General features: G+C 42.6%; 1 protein-coding gene across 1 annotated transcript; it reads right to left on the bottom strand.

Annotated features, from left to right (window-relative positions):
- Window positions 1–1758: 1758 nt before the first annotated feature.
- Window positions 1759–6212, bottom strand: LOC124006190 (ras-related protein Rab-1B-like). The gene is made up of 6 exons (XM_046316036.1): window positions 5875–6212; window positions 4866–4938; window positions 4623–4718; window positions 4409–4504; window positions 4188–4319; window positions 1759–4012 (listed from the first exon to the last, which is right to left on the bottom strand). The coding sequence occupies exons 1-6, from the start codon at window positions 5886–5888 to the stop codon at window positions 3818–3820; spliced, it is 606 nt and encodes a 201-aa protein (XP_046171992.1). The 5' UTR covers window positions 5889–6212; the 3' UTR covers window positions 1759–3817.
- Window positions 6213–6789: the final 577 nt, after the last annotated feature.

The raw sequence follows: 6789 nt of genomic DNA, 5'->3' as shown, positions 1-6789 counted from the left end.
GCTGCAAGTGTTGATGTGAAACAGAGATGGGCATAGTAATAATGGTGGAAATGTCAAGCAGTCTACTAATGTCTATAAGCTGCATTGCTCTACCCACGCCAAAGAAGAGAGAAACGGTGAAGACGGCAGTGGTGGGTCCAGTGCAGGGCACTAGCATGGGCAGCATACAGGCCCAGAACACCAGCTACTCAATCAGTGGTGCCACCACCTGGTTCCTCGGCCACACCAGGTTCCCCCCCACACACCCACCCAAGACCTGGGGGTCTGCAGCAGGGTGAGTATCGTGATGGGTACAATAAACACATGCACTCGTGGTCATATCAACACCGACACACTGCACAGACTTACTAACACCAGGCCAACTCTGGAGAACTTACACACCAACACTGACAGTAGCATGCCAACAGACATATTGACACTTATGCATGCTTGATCAAACTCACCAAGGCCTGATCTAATTTATGTGGGGTTTTCCATAGCTGACTGGGCCAGGGGACCAAGAAGACATCAGAATGAAGTTGAGAATTTCATAGGCTACAGCAGATCCTACTGTTTCAGATTTAGACTGTTGTAAAATAGCATGGTTTCATACTTTCACATTGATTAGTGTGGGAAGCAGGGGCACAACTTTCACTGCGGACAGGGGGAGGACATGATTCTGAAATTGCATTTTCCTCATTGGAATGTGATACAAAACGAGCCAACGGTGTACTTCAGGACCATATGGACGCCTCCGAGTGGTCGGGTAGGCTGTTTGGAGTGTTTATCCAACCTCCACTTCTAAAACTATAGTTGCGCTCCTAGTGGGAAGTAGAATGTAAAACAGGCTCACTGCTATGGTGAGAAGGGAGTCTTCCTGGGGCATACATATATACGTCTACATTATAACAAATATATACATTTTTTCCCCCCAGTGCTGGCAACAATTTAGCTAAATGCATATAGGGGAAACACTGAATACTACAAAATATTACACTATGGACAGACAACTGTGACCCAGTCCACACAGGTACCAGTTGGTACTGAAGCTTGCTCGTCCACATACAGGTAACTGCCAAAATAAAGGAAACACCAACATAAAGTGTCTTAATAGGGCGGTGAGCTACCACGAGCCCCCAGAACAGCTCAAGCCTTGGCATAGATTCTACAAGTGTCTGGAACTCTATTGGAGTGATGCGACTTTCTTCCTCGAAACTCCACCATTTGGTGTTTTGTTGATGGAAAACGCTGTCTCAGGCTCTGCTCCAGAATCTCCCATTAGTGTTCAATTACAGTGATCTGGTGACTAGCACACACACACTTTAAACCCCCTATTCTCTTTTGAGACCCCTCTTTCAAAGTAACTGAGAAATCTTCTTCTAGCCATGATAGACAAAATAATGGTAAACTGGGAATTGTTACACATGACCTTAAGCATGATGGGATGTTAACTGCTTAATTGACTCAGGAACCACCTGCTTTCAATAGACTTTGTATTCCTAATTTACTCCAGTGTTTCCTTTATTTTGGCAATTACTTATGTAAGAACAGTCTAGAAATGAACAGGATAGAACAGTCATTCCCTGACATGAAACGGGGTAGGCCTACGAGAGCTAGAAGAGGAACAGCATGAGCATGCACAACTTTCTGATGTCAAATGGTATAAAACTCTCAGACGAGCTATTGTTTCTGTGCTGACTGACCTCTACTGGTCATTACAGGTATCACATTCACCTGAAAAAATATGTACAAAACAGATACACAGTAAACACACCATAATGGCAATAATAACAATATACTTTATTACTATGGACTCCCAATATTATCTGGGCATTAAGAGCATGTTACATCGTCCACAGCAAAGAAGAAATAACCATCGTGCCGCAATCTTTCCATTATATCGCTTCCCTGACCAAAAGCCAAATGATTGAATTAGTGGATTAGAAATCATTATTTGTCATTTAAAGGGGAAATGTAAACCAGAGAGAATATATTAAGGAAGCCAACTATTTAAATGGGTCAAATTTCACTAAATGGAAAAACCCAGCAACCTTTGTGTGTTTACCAACCAATCGCAAGATACTTCTTCATCAAAAAGGCAAGGATATCAACGGTGATGCTTAAGAAAGTGGAATTCCCAGACAGTCATCAGCTCTACAGTATTTACTCAGGAAAGCAAGTGTTCCTCTTGCTTGAAATCCCATACTAATTTGAGACGCTGGTGATTTATTTTCCTCCGAGGTCCATTCTCTCTCTTTCCCCCGAACATGTCATTAGAATAGACATATCCGAAACAAAGTTTGAGGAAGCAGTTAAATGTGAAAACAACTGTGGCAGGCTATGTAATGTGCCATACTCTCCCCAAAATATTGTCTAACAAATATCCAAACCTTGTTGCAATGCTGGACCATGGTGACTAATGGCATGGTTGAGTTAGTACTGTAATAATATGTTACCTTATCAACCAGAGGGTGTCCATACGGTATTATAGTGAGCATGTAAAAGGTCTGATGGTACTGGTACAGGAGCATTGTGACTTGAGATCAAACTCAACGCTAAAGGATTGGACATGCCTGAAAACACCGGATGCTTACAGCCAGCTACCACTCCAGACAGAAAGAACCAAATGCAGTTGAACTTCGGTTATGCTCTAATTCATCAAACAGCAATAACACACTTACTGCTTACACACAGTCTCGATTAGAAGAGAGAATCAGAACAATAAAACACTTACTGCTTACACACCGTCTCGATTAGAAGAGAGAATCAAAACAATAACACACTTACTGCTTACACACCGTCTCGATTAGAAGAGAGAATCAGAACAATAACACACTTACTGCTTACACACCGTCTCGATTAGAAGAGAGAATCAAAACAATAACACACTTACTACCACTCCAGACAGAAAGAACCAAATGCAGTTGAACTTCGGTTATGCTCTAATTCATCAAACAGCAATAACACACTTACTGCTTACACACAGTCTCGATTAGAAGAGAGAATCAAAACAAAATCACAGTAGTAAAACCACCATGTAATAATAGTATTATATAACGACGATTAAAACAGACATTAAAGATGTGGACGCCGTGATTACAGATTTCCATTTGACATGTTGTCCCCACTTTGTGAACTTTGTTTTGATAGAAAGCCTGTTATTTACTTCACCCAGTCTTCTCTTTCTCCTCAACAGCAACCCTATTACAACCTATATATTATGCGCTTGGGCCCAATGACAACATCCAAATCTGAATCTCAATTCCCGAAAGGACAGATGACACAAACAGCGCTCGTCTTCACTATTTTTCCTCTGGAATGTGTCCATAAAACCTCTGGTTTAACTGGCACAATGGTCCTCTTATTTCACCTTCTCACATTCAACGATCAGCAGTCTGACTAGGAACCACAAAGGCCATAAAGGGTAGTTATGTACTCAGCCATAGTTGAAAGAACATCCATGATTTCCTTGGACCACGTGTGTGTGTTTAAACAGCCAGTGCTACAGATAGATACTGGATTAGTGCTTGAATAGCTAAAAACATTTTTCATGCCTAACAACGCCAACCACAATTTTCAAAGATGTTTCCAATTCTGTGCATATTTGTGAATAAAAAAAGAGTGTGTGGGGGGGGGACTGCTCCTTGGGCACAAACCTTTCTCACTTAATTATTGGCATAGGTCAAGATGAGAAGAAAAAAATAATGAAAAAAATGTCAGTCAGTTCTTGAAGATCCCACCACCTCCATCACCATATTTTCCTGTTCTCTCAGCTCCACCCCAGTACTGTCACTCTACCCCTGGGCCTCTGGAGTTGAGTGGAGGGTACAGGGCAGTCCTAACAGCATCCTCCTCCAGACTGCCTTACTGGGGTGCTATCAATCTTCAGGTTGGGTTTGTCTCCTCCTGTCGTGGCCCCGGGCCCCATGCGCTTCTTAATCTCAGCCGCCATGGTCATAAAGGATTGCTCCACGTTGGTTGCGTTCTTAGCACTGGTCTCGAGGAAGGGGATGGACAGGGAGTCAGCAAATTCCTTGAGGAGGGTGAGACACATGTCAACCAGTCTGACTGCAGTAGTAGGGTGCTTCCATTGCAAGTAAAACACAGTGTGTCCTAACAGATGATAATAAAGTGTACTCTAGCGACATGCTGAATTCAAGTACTGTGGTTCATCTGTATCCGATTCCGCATGTTTCCTGTGGACTCACCTTGGCTGTTGTGTAGTCTACTACTTTCTTGGTGGTGAGGTCACACTTGTTACCCACCAGCAGCTTGTTGACATTTTCGCTGGCATAGCGGTCGATTTCCTGCAGCCACTGCTTTATATTGTTGTAAGACTCCTAGAAAATACCTCCGTTATATGTGGTCAATAAATAAACGTTAACTCATAGATGTTAAGGAATCTCCTTTGTGGAGAGGCGTCACTAACCTGATCTGTTACATCATAGACAACGATGATACCATGGGCTCCTCTGTAATAGCTGGAGGTGATGGTGCGAAACCGCTCCTGACCAGCAGTGTCCCACTACAGACATAAGACAAGAAAAACAAGATGTTAATTTTCCTAAAACACTTACATGGCTGCAAACATGAACTGCAATGACACTTCCCGACAGCTGCCAGGCTTGCTGGATTCAACTCACAATCTGTAGTTTGATAGTCTTGCCGTCCAATTCAATAGTTCGGATTTTGAAGTCCACACCGATGGTGCTTATGTAACTTTCCGTGTAGGTGTCATCCTGAAATGGATCATTAAAAAAAAAGAAAACACACAAACATATAATCAACAAACTCACACAGACACACAATATCCAAATGTTGATTGAAAGCTGAAAACTGATCAAAGTAACAATAACACTGATATATATATATATTTTTTTTTTTACCGCAAATCGAAGCAGGAGGCAAGACTTGCCCACCCCTGAATCGCCGATCAGAAGCAGCTTGAACAGGTAGTCACTACGGGGAAAACCAGGTTTTAGAGGCTAACAAATAATGGTTAGAGACTAACAGATCTATTCTATCAAACCGCCAGCATTGACTTTTCATTTAGGTCTCTGACGAGTTAGGCTAGTCTATAGTCATTTCCATCTGAAATTAGGTTATTATAGCTAAACTACAGCTGCAAGGGTGTACAATGAAATGTCCAAGAGGAAAACGTGGAAGAAAGAGAAAGGTGACGAGACTCATATGTCCACTCCAATTCATTGGTTCATTCAGCATACCACTGCTGACTTGCTCCTGAAGCTAAGCAGGGTTGGTCCTGGTCAGTTCCTGGATGGGAGACCAGATGCTGCTGGAAGTGGTGTTGGACGGCCAGTAGGAGGCACAGTTTCCTCTGGTCTAAAAAAAAATCCCCAGGGTAGCGATTGGGGACACTGCCCTGTGTAGGGTGCCATGGTCCTGACTCCCTGAGGTCATTAAGGATCCCATGGCCCTTATCGTAAGAGTAGGGGTGTTAACCCCGGTGTCCTGGCTAAATTCCCAATCTGGCCATCAAACCATCACGGTCACCTAATAATCCCCAGTTTACAATTGACTCATTCATCCCCCTCCTCTCCCTTGTAACTATTCCCCAGGTCGTTGCTGCAAAATGAGAACGTGTTCTCAGTCAACTTACCTGGTAAAATAACGGATAAATAATTCAGCAAACTAGCTAACCAACGTTAGATCAGCAATTTTATGTCAACATAGCTATTGGTATGATGATGACAACATTGTAGCTACCATGTAAAACAACCCGATATCATAGCAGATGTTCGGGAACAAATATGTAAACAAGTGATGACGCAATGTATTTTGTTACGCGTTTGAGTTAGCTAGCTACGTCTCCTCATCTGCTGTTACCGGACACGGAGCTAACAAAAACAACTAAATATCACAAACTTCACTCACTATTCAGGATTCATGGTGTGTCCAAAATACGTGTTTTCTCGGCTCTTGTCTGGGTCACACACGCGTATCCTCTTGGTAGCTAGCTAGCTGCGTTGCTAACGCGTAGGAAGAATACTTGTTGTTAACGACGTTAGCTAGCTCGCCAAACCGTGTTTGGCAAATTCTTATACAAATTCACGAGCCAAGAGGCTGTGTATAGTTCGTTGGTTCGCTGAGTAAGTGTTCAGCGACTATAATTCGTTTTGTTGCTTAATACACATTCCTTTCTTTCGCGTGTTGTTTTCCTGTCTCCTTTTTACTTGTCTTCCCTGGTCTTTTGCGGTACTGTGCGCAGGTGTCATTGCGTGATGACGTCAAATCGTGGTCCTACACAGATGGGAAACGTAGTTCAGTCAAAAGCCCTTCTTACGTTTTCTGGTTCAGCTGGCTCCGGGGATTCAACTGTGGCCTGTAACAGTACACGTTGACACGTTCTTACCAAAGGAGGCTTATTTATTCATCATGCACAAATGTTATAAATATACTGAACAAAAATATAAACGCAACATGTAAAGCAGGGGTTACCAACCATTTTCGTTTACTGTACCACCAACTGTATTTTGCTCTGCCTGCATTACCCCTTAAGTACCTCCTCATGTGCATTTTACCAGTAAGCCTATGGTCTCAGGAGTCTTCAAGTACCCCCAGGGGTCATAGTACTACTGATTGGGAACCACTGATGTAAAGTGTTGTTCCCATGTTTCATGAGTTGAAATATAATATCCCAGAAATGTTCCATTAGCACAAAAGGCTTATTTCTCTCCAATTGTGTGCACACATTTGTTTACATCCCTGTTACTGAGCATTTCTCATTTGACAAGATAAGTCATCTATCTGACAGGTTTGGCATATCAAGAAGATGATTAAACAGTATAA

Source organism: Oncorhynchus gorbuscha, linkage group LG02 (assembly GCF_021184085.1).
Source record: "Oncorhynchus gorbuscha isolate QuinsamMale2020 ecotype Even-year linkage group LG02, OgorEven_v1.0, whole genome shotgun sequence".
Lineage (NCBI taxonomy): Eukaryota > Metazoa > Chordata > Actinopteri > Salmoniformes > Salmonidae > Oncorhynchus > Oncorhynchus gorbuscha.
The sequence above is the reverse complement of the archived record's forward strand: the minus strand, read 5'-3'. Positions and strand labels throughout refer to the sequence as shown.

What these genes read in the sequence shown, in the direction of transcription:
- LOC124006190 (XM_046316036.1), bottom strand. An exon ending in GCCTCCTGCTTCGATTTGCG is followed by an intron (nt 4,719 to 4,865) that starts GTAAAAAAAAAA and finishes GATCCATTTCAG; the next exon opens with GATGACACCTACACGGAAAG. An exon ending in TCTATGATGTAACAGATCAG is followed by an intron (nt 4,320 to 4,408) that starts GTTAGTGACGCC and finishes GGTATTTTCTAG; the next exon opens with GAGTCTTACAACAATATAAA.